The sequence below is a fragment of the Vidua chalybeata genome, chromosome Z, assembly GCF_026979565.1.
Source record: "Vidua chalybeata isolate OUT-0048 chromosome Z, bVidCha1 merged haplotype, whole genome shotgun sequence".
NCBI lineage: Eukaryota > Metazoa > Chordata > Aves > Passeriformes > Viduidae > Vidua > Vidua chalybeata.
Window position 1 is genome coordinate 22,474,036 of NC_071570.1, and position 19,236 is coordinate 22,493,271.

Sequence of the window (19,236 nt, forward strand, 5' to 3'; positions counted from 1 at the left end):
ACTGAGACAACAGAAGAGGACCACACAGTTCTGCACCTTACAACCATCCACTACTCAACTTCTTGAAGATCTACATGCACACTCAGCCTGGGAACTCTGAAGTGACACAAATGAGGCTGGTGTTCACAGCAATACTTTAAGTACCGTAAATTTTGTGTCTTTTACAGTGAAAGTTTTGGGACTGCAACTTTTTCATTACCTACCTTATGACTTCAGTGGGGGGCTTTACACAAAGAGACTGCAGATGATAGGAGACAGGAATGCCTTTCATTAAAGGAAAGTCAAGCCAGATACCGGTTTTTATGTGAAAAGCTGCACCTACATGTTAAATCACCTTAATACATAGTGAAGAAAATAATATTTTTTTACTCTAGAATTCACTATTGAAAAGGGTGTCTTTCAGTAGCTATTGATATAGTACAAAGCATCTAAAATATCATAAAAAGCCACTGCAGACTTATGTGAGGACAGTCTTCCTCTGTTTCCAGTCTTAATTCCACAGTCTTGACAAGCTACTTTTATGTTAAAAGCAGTTTCATATTGCTTGATTATGTCACTGAAAAAATATATTACAAATTGGTTTACATATTTTTGTATAAAGCAGATAATTTCCCACTGTTTATCTCAAACTGAGAAAATTTAGCTTGTGAATTAATTGGTAAAATCTATCCAATGGAAAACAAAGCATTAAAATATTTTACAGTACTGAACTAAAAGGTTGCAGGCCACAAGTTTTATGAACTACCACTCATGAGATGCAATGGCTGTTATGAAGGTGAAATCACATTGTTCTCTCCAGAAAATACTGAGCTACCTGTAGCACTGTGGGCCACAGGCTGTCACTGTAACCTCAGTGCCTACAGAATGAATCTGACTCATCCACCTGACTAACCACTGTGCAGGAATCCCACAGCTCCCAGCTGTGCTGACAGCCCTGAGTGACAGGCAGGGCTCCCTCCCACTCTGGGACATGGACAGAGCACTGCTATAGGCTGTAAGCAAGTCCATGGGTATCAGTGTCACCACTGGATCTTGATTTGGAGTTGTTCAGCCTTTTTTAAAATTAAGTGTTCTTTTCATTGAGAAATGAGTTAAGGAATATAAAGCCTCACACCTGAAAAATAAGGCCACCTAAGGAAAGCATTTAGTAATCTGAAAAATAAATTCTGTAAAAATCTCATTACTTAATTAAGTGGATAATAGTAAAAACAAAATTAGCAAATATTCTGAATCATAAAATATTTAATAAGGTATATTTGGGGGGGGGGATATATTGTATATAAAATTTCAATCACAATATGAAGCAATTTGAATCCTCTCCAAGCTAGCACTGCCTTTAATGCTGTGTAGATGTATTGCCACTGATACAAGACCTACTAAAAGCATACAGTTTAACTAATACAGAAGTGGCTTTTTTTATATGAACTATTTTTTACACAACTAGAGTGTCTTCAATACCCTCTTCAAGTGCAAAAAACACAGATCACTTTACACTAATGCAGCAACAATGCATTCATATTGTTCTCATTAGTCATTAGTAGTCAACTTGCATAAGATACAAGAAAAGCACAATGAAGCTCACAAAAATAGACTAAAAATCAGCCTGTTCTTGCAAAAAAATACAGCATAATAGAAGAAAAAGACAAAAAAGGGATTATGCACACTACGGAATTTGCTGTTTAATCCAGATGGCTTAAGTGCTGAATCTATTTCTTTTTCCTGGCTTTTTGTGGGTTTTTCTTTTGGTTTGGGTTTTTTTTTTTTTTTTTTTTTTTTTTTGTGTAAATCAAACCACATGGACCAGGCACAACTAATATTCAGGAGGCAGTGTGTAGCTAAAACATCAGTATTTTTCATCCCCAACATTGTTTCATTGTTTGACACAATTTACTTTCCTCTGTCCTGAGGTAGTTACAAAAAAACAAATCATAAATTAAGCATCAGCTAGGCCAGTAAGAGCTGAGGCTTTTCTTTTTCTTTTTTTTTTTTCCGTCTTTAAAAACTATTAGTTAACTGGCCAAAACTACCCTTGATGTTAAAAGACAGCTGAGAATTAAAGTTCTCACAACACCAAGAAATGGCTATGAGGGGAAGAGGGTTAGGTGCTTCAAAAAGTGACAATATATTGAGTCCCATCAAGCTTGCTGGTCCACTGCTGAATTTCCCATGTTTATTCCCCTTTACTGTCTATAAAGTCACTGGGAGAAGTACGGAAGGGTCTGAGCACATCATCGTCCTTTACTGTAACCCGGAAAGAACTGGTCCAGTAGTGTCTGCAGGATCTTGTTGGGAGCCATGGTGTAGCCCTTCCCCAGGTCATAGCGGCAGGCAGGGCATGTGAACACTTCAGCTCTGAAGGAGCGCTGTAAACAACTCTGGGACATACGAAGACAGAGAAGTAAATTGCAACAACTTTCTTGCAGACCGACAGCTTAACCAGCAAAAAGTAAGGAATCACTGTAAATCAAAGGCACAATCTACTGCACTACCAGAAAAAAAGAAGTCTTTGCCAAGCCCTCTGGTGCCTGATTCCACCCATGACTAAAATGTCCTAGCCAAGGAACTCTTCTCTGTGCTTGGGAGGAATTAAATCAGTAGTGAGATTTCCCCTTCATTTCCACTAATGCCTTCCTGTAAGTCACAGCCAATCCTTAGTTTCCTTATAGCTTCACAGATTTGCTATATTTTTCCAGACCTTCATATCAAGAGGAAGATGAATATACCACATATACTGTTTATGTAGCATCCATCATCAGAATACACCCAGTTTAGCCTTATAGATAGGATAATACAATCTGTAACACATTAGCACCTGTGCTGTCATCCTTACTATGTTACTGTAGACTGATGAGCATCTAAAATCTTTTAGGGCAGGGCAGATCTTCTGTCTAAACAGCAACAGCAGCTTACTATCAAACTTCCTTACAACTTTAACTGGATGTTATATTGTATTCTCAAATATGCACTGATATCTTCAAATACTGTACTTTCTGGATTTGTTGCCATTCAGCTCTCTTCTTTCTTTTTTTCATGGTTTTCCAATTTCTAAAATTCTAAATTTTAACTCCACAACATTTCTTACATTTTTCAAAGATACATGATTTTTCCATGTGTGTAGGCCACATATAACAACACCCTGATTTTTACTGGAGTGGTATCTTCTTAAACAGCAACCTTGCATTACCAAATACTATACTAGGATGATAATAGTTTGAGTCCTTTTAGGGCCCCAGGCAGAAATACTAGGTATGGCAGGCACCATTCAAGTATGCACAATTCAGTGCAGGATTCTGTACACACCAGTGCTACAAAATTAACTCTAGTCCAGATTTGATTTCATGCTTCTTAGATTATCTCCAACTGATCAAGACTTTGAGACACATAAGTAATGTACTGACATTCATGGTCTCCTACCAAACATGAACAATGCAAAGATTAACAGGATAATATAACTTTCTCTGAATGAGCCCAAATAGCTTTCTAGGGTATTTATCCTCCACCTTTTAATACATTTTAATAAAGAGTTATAAAATTATAAAATCTGGGTTTTTTCCTTAACTATGTAAAATTAAGTCATTGATATTGTGCCAAAATCTAACTTGTGGACCTAATCAATTCCTAGCGCAGCTCCACTGACCACAAAGGCATGACGTAATGGTAAATCTCACTCATTATGTCTATCATAAACTATATGGAACATCCCACTCTTTATTACACAAAATTAAGGTGTTTACACTGCAAACACTGAATGGAGACTTGTTGCCTGTTTTTGTTCAGAATGTTAAGCAATTATTATCGTCTTAAAATGCACATGGCTTTGGTGACTGGTGTTTCAGAGCAAAGAAAACAGCCCAGACCAAGGCAGTTTATTCTTACTTTACAGACGTTGTGGAGGCACTCTGTTGTCACTGGCTGGTAAACCAACTCCTGGCAGCAGACACACATAAAGGATTGTTCCAGTTTCTTCAGAAAATTCTAATGTAGGGCACAGGAATAAAAGAGATAAACTCTATTACAGTTCTCATAAATGCCACTTACTACATAAAGATGATGTACTTCCAGAAGTTCTTAAGTCCATCATATCTCTGAGCACAATTTTCTAAAAGTAATCAGGAAGCAAATCTTTAATGGCTTTATTTCCCTGCTCTTCTACAAATTGCAGAATCATATAATCAGAGAATGGTTTGTGTTGGAAGGGACCTTAAACAACACCTATTTCACCCCCATGCCATGGGCACGGGATCTTCCAGGCTGCTCATGGCCCCATCCAGCCTAGCCTTGAACACTTAGAGGTACGGTGCATTTGTTTCTGAGGAATTTGTCATAAAATTATTTTCTGTCTAAACAAAACCTAGTGACTAAAACCAAACTTTTCTTCATGTCTGATTTCTGACATTAGCATAGCATAAAAATACATTTATTATATCAGAGAAAACATGCTCTCTTCAAAAATGAAAATAAATGAAAATGCATTTTTAACTTCAGGATGGCTTTTGAGCATGAAAAGGTCTCTCTTGTGCACGCATTAACCCATCTCTCAAGCAAATTGCACAAGCTAGACATTTTCTTGAAATACAAGTCTTACAAATAAAACTAATGTTAGACAGTCTGTATTTAGCAAAAGTTCAACAAACAAAGGAGGTTTTAAGAGGGACTCAAGATTTCTCCTAATAATATAAAGAATAAAAATTACGCATGCAACAAACATACTGGTCCTTCCTTAAGAGAGGCAAGTACTTCATCCCACAGCTTCTGGTTCATGCAGTCTTCTCTGATTAGCCATTGCTGCTCTTGGGTCAGCTGGAAAGCTTCACCTTTCCCTCCATCTCCCATCCGCATGGCTTTGGGTGTATTTGTAGGCTCCTCTGTACCTGCTTAAGATGGTGACCATCAGACCCAGTAACAGCAGTGTTAGTCTGAACTAACAGAAGAGAAAGACAAAACTATTTCTAGAAGGAAACATGGATTAATATTGATTACATGCATGAAATGCAACAAGCAAATTCCTACCCCAACTCATACTGTCCATCATTGTTTTGGATTGCAGCACACAGTTGCACAGAAGAATTTTCATTTTTTTTGCAGAGCTTGGGAGCAAAAAACACAGTAGGAGCAGTAAAAAGGATTAAGACCCCATTACACTACCACTTAATTAAAGAGTATGTGCTTATGAATTTGCATGAGTATTCCGAACAGTGTGGTGGGTTTAGTGTAGGCCAGTGCACCCACTAGAATATACGTATTTATTTCTTTCTGTGAGACAGGATTAGGAGGAAGGCAAAGTAGGCTCAAAACTTGAAAAGGGTATAAAGAAAAGTTTATTAACAGTAACTAAAAGAAAGAATAATAAGAATTAGAATAAAACCTTTAGAACACATCTCCTCTCCCTACAACTTTTTTTTCTTACTCACAACGTACAGAAATAACTCAGTCAGTTTATTACTTCCAGAATAGTCTTTTTTAGTTTACTTAGGGAGAGGAGCTCTTCTTGTTAATTTATGGAGACTTCTTTATAAGAAAACTGTTGTCTTGTGGCTTTTAATTTTTATGAATAGCAGCTGCCTGGAAAATCTGTAATCGTGAAGTCCCTCCCGTTTTTACAGCTTTTCCCAAAATTGCGTTTATGGGCCATGTTAATTTATGGGGTATAATTTTAAAGATGAGCTGTTTAAGAACAAAGGTTTTCTTTATCTATCTTTGAAATTATCTTAATTTCTGGGAACAGAGGTCTTCTTCTCTCCCTGGGAGCATAGGGTCGTTATCACTCTTTCTTTTTGTTCAAACTTCCCATAGGACTACAGCTATTTCAACATCTGCTTACTTTAGCATGGAGGCTTTTGTTAGATATCTACAATTTGAACCATTCATCTTCTCATATTTTTTAATGGATTATAAGGAAAAAAGGATCTGATGTATCAATTATATCTTTTTCATAGCATTATAAGAGCATTTTAGCCTAGAATTAAGCCATCTCTTTAAATCCCTCCCATCTGGGACTTGACTTCTTTTTACTGACTTCTATGTTTCATGTTGTTCTCTCTGTATCTTCCTTTTCTTTCAGTCGAGATAGAGAATTGATTTTTGTAGGTTTTACTTGTGTATTAAAACCGGTTAATATCTTGCCCAGGGCCTGCAGATGGTTCTGTGATTTCTGCTGGGCGGTGGTGGAGGTGTTTGTGGTAGAGGATTTCTTCGGCGGCCGTACTTGGGCGGAGAGCGGCTAGGATTTCAGCAGCCAGGCTAGAGCTCAGCAGCAGCACGCCGGGGGCCGATGGCTTCCCCTTCCCTGCCTGGTGGTTGTGGGCGAACTTTAATGGCGGTAGCATCTGGGCCGAGCCGGCCCGGGCCGGAGCCACTCCCGGGGCCCGGCGGACCCCGGCTCGGCCCGGGCTGGCGGCGGGGGCAGCATTTAGCCAGCAGCCGCAGCCGCGGCCCGGCCCGGCCTCGGCCCCGCGGCCTCCCCTCCCCGTGCCTGGCGGCTGATGGGGCCCGGGCCTCCCCGAGAAGGAGCCCGGCCCCGCGGTAGGGGCCGCCCGGCCCGGCCCGGCCGAGACAGGGGCTGGGACAGCTGTGTTACTCGTTTGCCGGCCCGAAGGGAAAGTGGCCCTCCTGGTCTTTTTCGTCTTGTTACAGCCTGTGTCGTCACAGAGGCCCGTCACTAAAACCACAGTTTTAGTGGTTCAACAGATGGTTAATTTTCAAAGCTAATTACTGATTGGTCTTTTTTGTCAGACACGGAGGAAAATGCTAGCGGCTTCTCTTAGAAAGTTGGTTTCGTGAGTGCCTCCAATATAAAAACACCACAAACAGCTTCACACTTACACAAAGATTTCATGGCTTAATTCATGGCAATTGTAACATGAGAAACTTTGCTGACGAATGCTAAAAAAGTAAAAAAGAAATACCATCATCAATTGTCCTTTTCTGGTTTCCATTACTTTGGCTGGTTGGCTCCTGTTTCACAGTTTGCTTTTTAATCTTATCTTTCTTCTCCTTACTAGCCATGGCTTCCAAATAACCTTCTGGATACTAAAATCAAAAAGCACAGATTTAAAACAAGAATCACTTGCATACAGGAATAACCAAATACCAAAAGGAATAACTTCTAAAAGACTTTAGATCCTATGCCTACGTAGTAAAATAATTATAAAATAATTTTTAAATCCTATATGATAGAGAAAACATTTAAATTAGTACCTATCACTAAGAAAGCACAGTTAAATCAAAGAACCTAATCTATACTCAGTTGTATTAAACTGGCTGTTATATTTGTGTGTTTACAAACTATATAAATTGGGGTGATTATGGTATGCTGTAAAATGCATTGTACCATTGCATTGCCAAGAATAGATATTAATTCTCTCCTTCTTTCCATCTTTCATGGATTCTGCAATGCCAAAATTTCCATGGACCAGCCTATATCTGTGCCTAAAATACAATATTTATACAAACTACTCAATCACATGAGGAGAAAATACATTAAAATGCACCGTTTTTTCTGTTTCTCAGATAGACTCTAGTCACCTGTAGAAAAATTTGTTCCAGCCTAAGAATCACAAAACTGGACACAAATTCTGATTTTCCAATCCATGTAGACAAACCAATTTACTGCTAGGGCAGAAAACTTCATTTGCAGTTCCATCTGCTGTGTCACTATTACAGGATTCTTTCAAATTGCTTATAATCTGTACTGGTTTTTAGTATCAAAAGCTGCCACAGTGAAGTACAAGAAAAAAAGGGAGCTTTAATTTAACTGATTTCTTTCTCAGGATTTTGTTTACTAGAACTAAGAATAAAAACTGTCTGAGTCCTGATGCCAACCTGTATGCTGAGACCAAGCTTTTTTGACCGCTCCATTCCTTCTGAAGTCCAAGGTGCAGGCTCAACATCATCTCTCCTCAGAAGATAGCGCCAAACTAAAAATCCACATTTTCCAATTTCTGGCCAGTATTTCACCACCTAAAGAACAATGCAAAATTACTGCCATTATTTTATCACAAATCAAACACATGCACATCGTCATACTTTAATTGTTCAAGAAGAAATTACAAGACTGATTTATACATTATTATTATATACAGAAGTTCTTCCCTTAGCTGTGAATTTTTTGTATTTCTCATAAATACAGTGGTCTTAAAAGGCACACTCCTTTGTTTCAGAAACTAAGACGTCTTTAAACAAACAAAAGGCTAGGATACAGTGGAAAGATTGAAGAAATGAAATAATCCGATTTCAGGGATGAATTGAACTCAATAAGCACATGCAAAGCAACTTACATATTCAATTTTATATATCCTATTACAGATTATGTTCTATTATCACTGCTCTGAATAATTTCACTTTGGTTCACTTTGCTGAACAAACTAAAGCTAAAAAGCTCTAGTAAAGAAAAAAGGAACTATTTCTTTCAAGTAATAATGAAGAATTTGCAGACTAACACATATGAGGCTTTTAAAAACAGATTAAGAGAAATTTTATGTTGTATAGATCAGAATACCTTGTAAATGCCATCATATCTGTTGCCTTCCTCTGGGGCATATTTGCTGATCCGCCGACCTTTTGAACTGCGCACTACTCTAACTGGTTTACCAGCTCTCCAATTCTTTGACTCTGCTCCATTTTTATCATCCAGTGGGGCATCACAGTTAAGGGCCAATGCCCTAGAAAGACATTTAAATTCTTCATAAGCTAGATTGCTTCACCCAGCAGAGTTTTGAGAGTTAACATAATTAAGTCATATGTGTTTCCCTTGTCTAATTTTGTTTTATCAAACAGCATAGACCGTTTAGTATGTTTTTTAGCAGAACTGATGGAAAAAATGACATCCACACTAAAATGCATGGTAAGAAAAAAAGATGGGAACACTAAATGTGTTGTCTAGGTTCCAGATGAAAACTCATGTGAAATTGCTAGAAAACAAACCAATACTTTTAGACTTAATATTCTTCATTTTTAAAATTAATCCCTTCTTAAACAGAATTGAAGAAATTAAAATTATAATAAAAGGCAAACTTTCTGTGCTGCTATGCCCCATCAATAGACTTTAAGGCTTTTTAACTGTGTACATAAAATTAATGAATATGATGAAAAACATATAGAGAAAAAAGTACATAATAACCATTCAAAGAACTCTAAATACTATACCTCTCTCACATGATACATAAAACACCTCAAAGAAGAACTAAGAATCATTGTAGCTAATTAAAGCTTTAATTAACTTCAACTAAAAGCTTTAATTTACCCACAGAGACCCTCTTCTAGAAACCTGGAGCAAGGGAGTATGACCAAGCTGCTATAAGAAACAGTATTTCTACTACCACAGCCTGACTTGAAGGGATTGCAAGCCCTCCAGAATCTGCCACAACACAAATGATGGATCTCAAAACAGAAGAAATAATGTGGGTTATAAACAGACATGGTACAAGTATAGAACCCACATTGTAGAGAACAGTAAGAGGCACATTATACCAACATTAAAAATTTTTCCCATATAAAAAGAAAACTTGTAAAACTATCTGGACAAGCAAAACCAATACAGATTCAACAACACAGAATCATCATAATCTTCTGTATCAAAGTGCTTGAAAAGTTGTCTCAAGCTCAGTAAATGAGAGCAGCACATTGTTACTCCATGTGCACTAGTGCCTTCACAGCTAAGTAGTTTTGCCTGTGGATTTCTCATTTGCTAAGAGGAGAGAAATGCTGACATTAAGGGGTCCAGCTTTAATTCTGTATCCCAAAACAACTTTGTTCTATTCACTAAATATGCTTGTAAAGCTATTGCTTAAACCTACTTCCATTTTTCTTCCCTCCTTGATCTTGTTCATTTTCACATCACATGCCCCATCCCCCTCCCTTTCACAGCAGCCAAATCAGGCTTTTCCTCTTTCTCCTCTAGACAGCTTGAAAAAAATCCCTCTCCAGCCTGTCTGAGAGCAGCAGAACACGTCTAAATGCAGACCTGGCAAATGAAAGTTCTCAGTGACTCTCAGCATTTCACAGGTGTTCAGAGGTCATATCTGTAACAGATTATGCTCTTAGAAACAGAAAAGGATGGAGCACTCTTTGTTCAGGCCAGATTTTGGAGGACGGAAAAACACTTTAGGCAGATGTCTAATTCTTCCTCTGGATATATGTTCTCTTTCAAGTACCTGTTTTGATAAAGCTGCACCCTAATTCCTTGCTTTTTATAGAAAAATATGATGAAAGAAAGGGCTACCAAAATAGAAAATATTGCTTTTATCATGGGAAAAGGAACATGCTTTCTTCCTCCTTAAAACTTATAACTGATTTACCCATGAGAGAAGAAACTTAAAATAAGAAAAACCCAGAATTAGAAAACTTCTGTTCAAGAGTTTTGACAAATTTCTAATTTAATTAAAACAGAGTCCTCTCAGTGTGACTGCAGAATAATTTTAACCAGAGGCATGATCGCAAGCTGCAGCAATAATACAACAATGTATTTCACTGAGGGGAGTGTTCCTTTAAAGCAACAAATCATAATGCTTGATAAAACACCTCTTAGAAGCAACAGGCATTGCTGTTTATGAACACAGCATGTACAGAAGAGAAAAATACAGAAAAATGTTATTTTTAAATTAAAGCACTGCAGCCCAACTCTTTGTATTGGAATACCTTTAAATTTATTTTCAAAACTTACCTATTCATGTGTGTTAATGTCTGATCAAATGAATGTTCTCCAATTCTTTTATTGCCAGAAAGATCTCTACCTCCACTCCCAGTGTAAGTGAACTCATCTCCTCGATCCTGTGCAAGAAGATTATCCTTTGGTTTAACGCTCTAAAGTGAAGTAACTCAATTAAAAGAAAAAAAAAAAAAAAAAAAAAAAAGAAGCAACTTCATTTGTTCTATTTACTCAGAGAAAAACTGTAATCCAGGGCACAAAAGATACGTTTTCAATTTCATTATCGCCATCCTACAGCAGCTGCACCAGCACAAAACTACTGGTCTAGATGCAACCTCTTCACCAAAAAATTCTGACGAAAAAAATGCCTGCATTAAAAAATGCTACTTTGGCATTTTTTATAAAGCTATTTTGAGGAAAAAAATCTGAGGAACATATTCTAGCAAGTAGCTACTTGCTTTTGAGCTTTCATTGAGTATCATGTTTGTAAAATACAGAATAATTACTGGATGATTCATGTCAGTAACTTCAGCTTGTGCAAGGAGCTCAGTACTAGTAAGTACATAGAGTGCTGCCTTATGTACAAAGCAGGTGCTTTAATGAAATAGCAATCTCAGCTCTTCTGACTCAGTAAGAGTTTAAAATAATTTAGATTCATATTTTGTAAGCTAAAATAATTCTATACTATAATTCCAATGTAGAATTTTCATGAAATTGAAGGAAGGTTGATAAAATCTTTTACCATGAGCTGTGAAAACTGTCAAAATCTAAATACTCTCAATAAAAGCCTGTATTTCTACTTTCTGTACCAAGTTTGTCACAGAATTTCATATTACTCCTGGGAAATTAATGTATTTCCAGAAATATATAAATATACAGACTACATATAGAGTTAATAAGTTATTTCTTTGAAGATGTATATTTGGTATAAAGCATATTGCAATTTAATACAAAAATAATGTTTAAGTGAATTTTTATAGCAAAATTCTGAACATCTATGCAGTAATAAAATTCAGTCAATTTCTTACCACTATTAAAAGTCTGACATTATTTAGGATCCAGTGCAAGACTGTTACACATATTTCATGACTGACAGCAGCAGAAAAAAAGAAGGTTAGAAAGAGAAACACTAGTTGAACAAGGCCATAGATAAATTATAGAAATTAAATTAATTTTATTTTGTGTAGGGAAAACTTAGCAGAAATTCAGCTGTAGTTATCTGTGCATAATAAAATACAAGTGCTATGAAGTTAAAAAGTATACTCAAAACCTAGCAAAGACATGTATAAATTCTGGTATATGCTTTCTTAAAACAGGCTACTTAGTCTACTAAATAAGTCTCTAAAAACCAACCAGAAATAGAATGTAGTTCTATTAAGGCCAGTATATGAAACAACTTTAAAAGACCAACCAGACAAGAACCATTTACTAAGAAAGGATGTAAAATAAATTGTATAAAACAAAATATCATAGGATTGGAATTAATCACAGAGTATGTTTCATTTTTCCGTGATTGTCAAGGCAAACACAATCCACAGATCACACAAGGATGATCCTGATAATAATATAAACAAGGATGGATTTGGTTAATATATCACAATCATTCAAGCAAATTGCATTTTGACAATGAATAAGAAGCCTGTGACAAGTTCAGAAAAATGGGAAAACATATCTTGGAATGTCACGAATCCAGCATGGCCTGGGTTTTGTAACAACTAAAGAAACATGAACAGCTTCATGATGTGGCAAGGTTGGGGGGACTGTTAAGGCAGTTTTTGATATACAAGCAGAACTAAACTGAAACCAGAAGGTGATTTCTTTTCCCTCTTCCTAAAACATAAATTTGAGATAAATACTGATAAAACATATATATAAGAATGTGAAAAAATGTATGAAAGACAGAAACACTTCCTATGAAAGCAAGATGGGGGAAATTATTTATAAGACAGAACAGGTTCTTGACAAACTTTTGTTCATCAACTACAAGGTTGCTGATAAATCTTCATGAGAAGAAAGTATGGAATAGACTTATTTTTTGGCATAACAGAAAAACATAAATCATGGACAAATTGCTATAGACTTAAGCCAAAAAAACTTCAAGAGACAATGCAGAAATGCAACAGTATTCCTACTTGCACACTTCTAGGGAAAATGGGTTAAATGTAAATGGCCTAAAACCAACAAACTTCCAGCATCTTCAAAGACTAAGTGGTTCTCTGGTGGTGGTCTAACCACCAGGTAGTCAAACTGAAAATATTGTGCTTGAAGAGATACTATGGATAGAACCTCTATGCATTCATGCTCACCTTCAGAGCATATCCCACACTTCATGGGTTACATTTGCTTCTCCTTAATTATCAAAGTGCTCTGTGCATAAACAAACAACTGGAAATCCAGAAGAAGGAAAATGGAGGATAAAAGGAACAAATATGTAGCATAAATGTTACAGGTCAAGTTACAAGGATCTTTCAACATCCTCCAATGTAAGGAAGACTCACTGCTGCTATATTTTCTAGATAACCTATACTCCTTTTTTCCATATCAGATATATTAGGGAAAAAAACAAAAAAAGGATTTCAGGGAACAAAGACAGTTTCTAGAATTGGAGGAAAATATCAGAGCCCATTGATCTGGGCTTGATGAAGAGAAATTGGAGGACATTTGAATCTCTGATATAATAGCAACTATCAAACAGGAGAGGAAGAAAGCTCAGAAGAACTCATAAGTGCTTGTAGAGAATGAAAATCAAAAATGGCAAAAATAAGTGATGCACAGACCCAGTGTCTAAAGCATAGAACAAATGTGGATATGAATGTGCCTATGACAAGCAGGAGAGAAATAGGGACACTGGTACTCCAGAGACATACTGGAACAATACAGTACCTACTTTCATTGAACTTATGGTGTTTTACTTTTAAAGTAAAGTATAACAGGAATATTCACAGCTTATTATTTGGGACTATTAGAGAGCAATATGACTCATCAAAACAATTTCTCAACGGTTTTGAGTTCTATCTATCGATAATACAGGATCTCCCAACCACCTAAAACAACTTTTAAATGAAAGCCACTAAGAGATTGGTAAAGCTATTTTTGTCTGAAGAGGATCAGAAAGCAGAACTGAAAATAATGGTTCAACAGTTAAAGAAAACGTATGGCAAAAGGAGTTATTGATGTCTGTATGTTCTTCTTGAACAAACTGTAGCTGAAAAAAAAGCCCATCAAAACAGTCTTATCTTTTCCCTTCCCTTCTTCCTACATTCTCCCATTTTCCTTCATTCCTACATTCTCTCATTTTCTTACCTTAAAATTTATAATTCTGCCACTTCTGCTTTCCACAGCTTAATTCCACTTCCTTGCACGAAAACTGCCTTTCAACAGCTAGTAAGTACTTTGTTACTCTGTCTTCTCTTAATACCTTCTGTATGTCCCTTTTTCTTATGTTGTGTCCATAAAGTTATTTCTTAACCGTCCTGTTTGTAAAGTTTGATCACATTATAGAGCAAATGAACTTCAGCCACAGTAGCACTGACCCAGCATCTCATACTGAGGTACATGAGTGGAAGACAAGCCTGGAGCTCTAGTACTACAAGCCATTCAGCCTCAGACAGCCAGTACAAGCAGTCAGTCTGTTTTATTAAATCATACTCCACTATTCAACATTGTTATATAATCAGTTGTAAGTCTAACAGAGAAATAATGTAGAATGAAGAAAGTAAGATTTTGAATTCCATTGAATCATTTGACCACATTATTTCTGTGGATTACTTTTATGCACCAGCTGACAGGGACATTAGCTACTTCAAGTTACTAGCATATCAACTATCTCAAGAGAGCTCTTAATTATCTTCTCTCTCCATTAACATCTCTGTTTTATGCTCAGACTTCAATGTTTGGTTCCAACAGATAATGCAAAAATTGTATTTATCAGTAACAGGCTATTACAAACACAATCAGATTTTCTAGATGAGTTCCAACCTTCAGTTTGAACAACAAAAAAATGTTTATTGGCTTTCTTGATATAAGAAATTCCCAAATATCATCAAATCATCAATCTCTCATCAGTATGACCTCAGTAAAATGTAATGAATAAAAGGTGAGTTTGATTATATGATAAAGTAAAATAAAAGAGCACTAAGCCTTTTTAAATGAAGTTATTAAATCCAAGTCAATTATTAACTATCAAGCAATTACATTTGAAAGCATTTTCTTTCCCCAGTAGTAGGGATATCTGAAACTGAATCATGTCATCATTCATCTCCATTAAACTCTTTATCCATGAAGTGCTGACAGAATTGGTCTATCTGCCCATTGTGTGATTTATTTTTTATAATTTCATGGTTCAACGCTGCAGTAAAAGTTGCCAATTGAAAAGAAAGGGCTAAACTACAAATTTAATTTGTAAATCAATAAGAATTCTGCGCATTAAGCGCAGAGCCTGATTACATCATCAGTGTTCTTGCTGAGTCTTCCCTACAATCACCCCCTGACAGCAAGAACCTGGCAGTTTCACAGCACATTCCACCACAAAGAAAACATTTCACCACTTTAGTGTTCACTAATCCACATGTCTGAACAGTAAGAAAGCTTCAAAGCAGGAAACAGCAGAAGGTGGTTTGAAGTACGGCAACATTTTAAAATATTAAAGCCCTAGTTAACTACTGTATGTGAATTATTTTCTGAGGTTTTTCTTAGTCCTTTCCATGCAGTGTCCAAAAATGATGGATTACTAGGCTTTTAAACTGAACATTAATATATAAATAATTCAGGCTACCCAGTGTGGATTAATTATCTTTTGTTCCACTGAAAATCTGTTCTGACTTGGAACCTGGTTTGCCAAAGACAGAGAGCCTTTTCAGGTCAAAGACACTTTCCTGTAGAGGGACTTTACTTAAGAGATACAACAGCTTTTAGAGACAGCATTTTTAAATTATGGTTATCTTTGGCTATCAGCTGAAGATCCAAAATTAATTTGTTTCTTGAGGGAAAAAATCCTGCAATCTGTATGACTAATTTAATTAGCCTACTATAATTCTACTTAAAGCAACATATTTAAAATCTAAAAGGTATGCATTTCATATTAGACATTCATTTTATTAAGTGGTTTGTGAATGCTACATTCCAGGCAGTGAATGGTATCAAATATCAACAAACCTAGACAATGAGTATATTGCCTGGGGTCTCTTTTGAGTCATTACAGTCATTATCTTTTGTAGTCTCAGAATCTTTTACAAGAAGATGCCACTGCTCACACCAGGTATTATTCTCCAAGAGATTCTTAATCTCAGTTCAGAGATTTCCCATATGATCCTATGCAAAACAACACTTAGAGAAGAAACAATTTTTGTTTGGATTAAACTAGAGCACACTACACAATTAATTTACCATCTTTATGACACTACCTCAACCCAGCAGAAACATGAATCTTGAGACTTTTGACAATAAACAGTAGTTTCAAATTGATACATAAAAACAATTACACAAAATAAGAGGGCAAGTGTGGCAAGCACATTTCTCTCTCTCTCAGGATCTTTTATTGAGGTGCACAGAGAGAAATGAAAGAGAAAACAATTTCTATTTCTGCTCCTTGTTTTTCTCTTGTGGAATGTCTTTGGAGAATTGTTTACCTAGAGTGATCACTTGGTTGGATCATGGTGGATTGTTTGGGCGTGATGGCCAATCGGATCCACCTGTGTCTGGGCTCTGGAGAACAGGGTCACGAGTTGTGAGTTGGTGAGATATGATAGTTAGAGAAAGTAGCATGTAGTTTTTAGTATCATCTTTTATATAGCATATTAATGTATTATAACATAATTATAATAAAGAAATCATTCAGCCTTCTGAAATGGAGTTAAACATCATCATTCTTCCCATTGGGTTCGCCGACATCTACCACAGGCAAGTTTTCAATACAAAAGTTAAACTTCTTCAGCTCCTTGATCTGATGAACAGACAAATCAGAATACGTTGACTATGAACACTGTGATTGCACAATCAGTGCTAATGTCCAGTATCTAGTGTGTAAATATTAATCTGTTCTGAAATAATTCTTAGAGTATGAATTACTGAAAGACTTCTCAATTTCTTCAGGTAATGCTCCTACTATGGTTACTATCAAAGTAATACTATCAAAGAGATCAGCAACATTAACATATTCAAAATAAAAGCTAACTATAGGTAAGCCATGTAACTTGCCGCTAGAATTCAAAGTTACCCATTTTCAGGAGAGAGATTCATGTGCAAATATTTTTGTGCACGTAATTAGAAATGAGGATAAAGCATCATGTACAAAACAATTTCACCCAATGCTCATTTTATAAGCTATGACTGTACCTGTTCTCAATCTTGAGGGTAGATCTGACAGAACTGATAAAACTTGTTATTAATAAACACTCCAATACATCCAGAACATCCAAACTTCAGTAAAACTGGGTTAAATTCTGGGTCTCTAGGATTATAAGTTTCTACAGGCATGGCATAAACATGTCATGATCTGAAAGCTAGACTATTAACTCAGTTTCCTGCAATGTATATTTGTAATTACTTTACCCAAGTATGGCTTTGTTGATTTAAAGCAATAGGAAGCACATTAAGATGGCGCACATTATCAGTGTGCCTAAATAGTACATAAAATTTATGAAAAGTATAATACTCCTCCAAAATGAATTTATTTCTCAATTTTATAAATAGATATGCTTACATACAAGCATCTTTGTTGCACCACTGAAATTCAATTAAGTGTCACCTCCCTTTTTTGGTACTCATACAATAAAATGAATAGATGTGAGCAGAGGTTTTTATTTGTATATTTTATTTCAAATAAATAAATCTCAAATTTCACATCTCAATTAACTAGATACTATACTTAGGATATGTATAAGTACAGGACTCAATTTTTCTGTGCATGTTCTTACAGGAGTTTAATCTCAACCTTTTTCAAAAAAACAGGAAAAATGGAAGTAATTGGAAGACAAACCTGGCACATGAAAGAAGAAAAACTAACCTCAATAATGTAACTGGGACCAAAAAAACCCTTGTATTATTAGTTTAGAAAACAGAAAAAACCTGACAATCATATAAGTTTTTAGGGTATTTTCTGCAACATTTCTCTTCTACTATGCCTTTTCAAAAGTATTTATGTCTTTCAGGCTATGACAGTGCTTAGGTGTCTACAAAACCACATAGTCACAACATCACTTAGGTGAATTGAAAAGGCATGCAAAGGATCCAATTAAATTTATCAAAAATTTTGAATTAAATAATTACCAGCTCAGAAATAAGGGGACATCAGTATCACCAAAAAAGTATAAAAATAGGAGTCTGCAGCATCCCAGCAAAGCAGATGCAACTACTGTGAAACAGTGTTCTTAGGGTCTGAGAGCCTGGGCTGGGATAGACATTAAGGACACCATATCCAAACACCAAGTACCTCCTCATGCTACTTGTTCAAATAAAGACACACATTCCTTCAGAGGCAATATTCTGCAGCAGCAGCAGCAGCAGCTGGTAGATGCTGTTGGCAAAGAATATAGTACATTCTGATGCTATTTCATTCATATGCGCTTTTTTTCTTCAGTGCCCTTTTCCTTGTGGTTGACAGCTATGTGCGTTTTAAAAAACCAAGTTGCTTACTGCATTATCCTTCACCTGATCCATGATTCGACATTCCACCTGACGGACTGGAACTGCAGGAAGGGATGTACTTTGTGCAAACATTATTTAATTGAAGAAAACTGTAATCTCTTAAAACATAAATGTTGTTAGACAGCACCACAAGATGAAAATTGAAAGCAGTTACACTTCTGTTTAGCAGCATAACTGCTTTTATTGCTTTACTTAGATGTTAACACCAAAGTAGAATTTTTTCCCAGCACATTTAGGGATCATAGTACAAGATTCTGAGAAAGAATCTGAGGAAGCTAAGAAGTTCTGAAAGTGCTCATTAGCAGGAGCCTAGAAACTTCAGAACTCCATAGTATCAAGTAAGACATATATTTTATTCTTGTTTCATTAAAATAAATGTATCACATAATTAGAAATACTGTTTGGAATGTAATTAAATTGTGACAAAAGCAGAACATAAAACATATTATTTGCACACAATTGCACCATCAGATTTTATATTACACTCAATTCAGACTCCAAGTATACTGAAATGTAACTACCCTAAACAATGTCAAATCCAGTGGTAACTGACATTTTGCTTTAACGTAGATCCAAGCATAAGCATTCTTTAAGATCTGGTAAGATTTTTCTCTCTGAAATATTATGAGCTACTTAATTTTTTCCACATTCATATCTGCCTAAACATTAGTTTTAGATTAAATACCAAATACAGTTCTGTATTTACAGACATTGATACATTTGATGCATTAGAACAGCAAGACCATTGCTCGTATGAATGACATACCACTTCATCTTCAAATCCCCCAGCTAGTACGAGTGAATAAGCTCCGTCATTACTGCGTCCATGGATTCCACCAACATGGGGCCTGTGAACACCTGCTTCGCTCACCTGGAAACAGAAAAAAGCCAGTTTATAGAAGTTTTTTTTAAAGACCGAGTCACCTACAACCACTTCTAACAATCAA

The 19,236-nt window shown here is 36.1% G+C and overlaps 1 protein-coding gene across 2 annotated transcripts in view; it reads right to left on the reverse strand.

Moving 5' to 3' along the window:
* Positions 1-1,222: 1,222 nt before the first annotated feature.
* The window catches only part of UHRF2 (ubiquitin like with PHD and ring finger domains 2), an 82,967-nt gene continuing 64,953 nt past the window's right edge, over positions 1,223-19,236 (reverse strand). Inside the window, exons 9-16 of one of the 2 annotated variants that reach the window (XM_053932874.1) lie at positions 19,056-19,160; positions 10,661-10,767; positions 8,498-8,660; positions 7,822-7,959; positions 6,906-7,029; positions 4,711-4,871; positions 3,877-3,975; positions 1,223-2,375 (exon numbers count right to left, since the gene is read on the reverse strand). In XM_053932874.1, coding sequence (XP_053788849.1) covers positions 2,229-2,375; positions 3,877-3,975; positions 4,711-4,871; positions 6,906-7,029; positions 7,822-7,959; positions 8,498-8,660; positions 10,661-10,767; positions 19,056-19,160 — 1,044 coding nt within the window. In that variant the 3' untranslated portion in view covers positions 1,223-2,228. Of the gene's footprint in view, positions 2,376-3,876; positions 3,976-4,710; positions 4,875-6,905; positions 7,030-7,821; positions 7,960-8,497; positions 8,661-10,660; positions 10,768-19,055; positions 19,161-19,236 lie in introns of both variants that reach the window. The other variant, XM_053932873.1, reaches the window with a different exon arrangement.